Source organism: Grammomys surdaster, unplaced genomic scaffold (assembly GCF_004785775.1).
Source record: "Grammomys surdaster isolate TR1022 unplaced genomic scaffold, NIH_TR_1.0 312497, whole genome shotgun sequence".
Taxonomy (NCBI): Eukaryota; Metazoa; Chordata; class Mammalia; order Rodentia; family Muridae; genus Grammomys; species Grammomys surdaster.
In genome coordinates, this window is record NW_021626284.1 from 14,017 (window position 1) to 16,191 (window position 2,175).

At 35.9% G+C, this 2,175-nt stretch overlaps 1 protein-coding gene across 1 annotated transcript; it reads left to right on the top strand.

Moving 5' to 3' along the window:
- Positions 1-609: 609 nt before the first annotated feature.
- On the top strand, positions 610-2,171 carry LOC114616251 (vomeronasal type-2 receptor 116-like; the record flags this gene model as incomplete). The annotated part of the gene is made up of 2 exons (XM_028761757.1): positions 610-901; positions 1,431-2,171. Coding segments are annotated over 2 exons (1,033 nt in total), but the record flags the coding sequence as incomplete, so codon positions are not given.
- Positions 2,172-2,175: the final 4 nt, after the last annotated feature.

Genomic DNA, 2,175 nt, shown 5'->3' on the forward strand with positions numbered 1-2,175 from the left:
GAGGCACTTAGTGCTTTGAAATTTCCACTCAGTACTGCTTTCATTCTGTCCCATTAATTTGGCTATGTTGTGCCTTCATTTCCATTGAATTCTAAAAAGTCTTTAATTTGTTTCTTTCTTTCTTCTATGACACAGTGATTATTGAATAGAGAATTGTTCAGTTTCCTTGAGTTTGTAGGCTTTCTGGCGTTTCTGTTGTTGTTGAAGTCCAACTTTAATCCATGGTGGTCTGATAACAATAAGGCATTATTTCAATTTTCTGGTATCCGTTGAGGTGTTTTGTGACTGACTGTATGATCTATTTTGGAGAAGGATACATGAGGTTCTGGGGAAAGAGTATATTGTTTAGTATTTGTGTGAAACATTCTATACATGTCTGTTATGTCCATTTGACTCATAATCTTTGTTATTTTCATTATTTAATTCTAACAATTAACTCTATTTAATTCTTGTCTGCATGACATGTCTATTGTTGATACTGGACTCAACTTCTTGAAAGTTCTACATGCTTCATTATCATTGTCATCAACGGAGGACAGAGTGTTCAGATATGAAGCTATTTGACATTCAACCACAGCAGCCCTAAATATTCTTGTATCTTCTGTGCAGGTTAAATTTTAAAAACTACCAGATTGCTTTGGCAATGGTTTATGCCATTGAAGAGATCAACAAAAACCCCCATATTTTACCCAATGTGTCTCTGGGATATGATATTTATAATGTCCTGTTCAATGAATGGTGGACATTAGATATACCCATCACATGGCTGTCTGGGATGAAAGAGTATGTGTCTAATTATACATGTAGGAGAGAGATGAAGTCTGTTGCAGTACTCACAGGCGTATCATGGATAATATCTGAAAATATAGGTACACTGCTGAAACTCTATAAATATCCACAGGTAAGAATGAGTGAAGTGGAGAAAAATAAAACCATTTATAACTCAGGTGCTAAAACCATTCCAAGGTGCTAAGGTGGAAGAAAAATGAGCTTATGCATCTGACAATGTTCATAACCCCAAAGAATAAATGATCAGTGATATTAGGAATAGTCTGGGGCAGACAATGATTACTCTGAGTATAAAGTTATGATGGTCTACAGAAGCAGCTTTGTGCACAAAGTATTTGATTTACAAACCTGATGAGCTTATTTTGGACATCTACCACTCACATAAAACCAGTGGAAGGCTGTACAGATCTATAACCTCAATTCTTGTAAAGTAAACACAGGTGAGTTGCTTGAGCTCACTGACTAGCCAGGGTAACCAAAACAGTGAACTACAGTTTCACTTAGAATCCTATCAAAGTAAAAGTAAAAGAAAAAAGGGGGAAATGATATATAGTGAACAATAACAAAGAACTCCAATATCAATTTATGGTGACATTTATAATTAATAATTATTTAAACTCTTTATATTGTTTTCCTTTTAGCTGACTATTGGATCTTTTGATCCTAACCTGAATAATCGTGAGCAGTTTACTAGTCTATATCAAATGGCCTCCAAGGATATGTCTCTATTACATGCCATTGTCTCCTTGTTGAATTACTTCCACTGGAACTGGGTGGGATTGATCATATCAGAAGGACAAAACGGTGTTCAAATACTCTCAAGCTTGAGGGCAGAAATGGACAGAAACAGAATATGTGTAGACTTTGTGGAAATAATCCCAGTTAGTGAAGTATCTTATTTACCAAACAGACAACTGAATCCTACACAGGTTCTGAAATCATTAACAAATGTCATCATCACTTTTGGTGATAGTGATTTTCTCAGAGGCTTCATGCTTTATTTAAGACAAACTTCAGTTACAAGCAAAGTCTGGATCATGAACTCAGAATGGGATGGTGTCATCCAGTCAAAACATTTCATTTTAAATTCACTCCATGGAAGCCTCATCTTTGCACATCACCATAAAGAAATCTCTGGTTTCAGAAATTTTACCCAAGCAGTTCATCCTTCCAAATATCCAGAAGATTTTTATCTTACAAAGTTGTGGTTCTCCTTTTTTAACTGCTCATTTGCTGATAATGACTGCAATACACTGGAGAACTGTCTGCCTAATGCTTCCTTGAATGAGTCACATGGGAGCCTTTTTGACATGGTCATGACTGAGTTTGCTTATAATACATACAATGCTGTGTATGCTGTGGCCCACAGCCTTCATGAGATGCTTC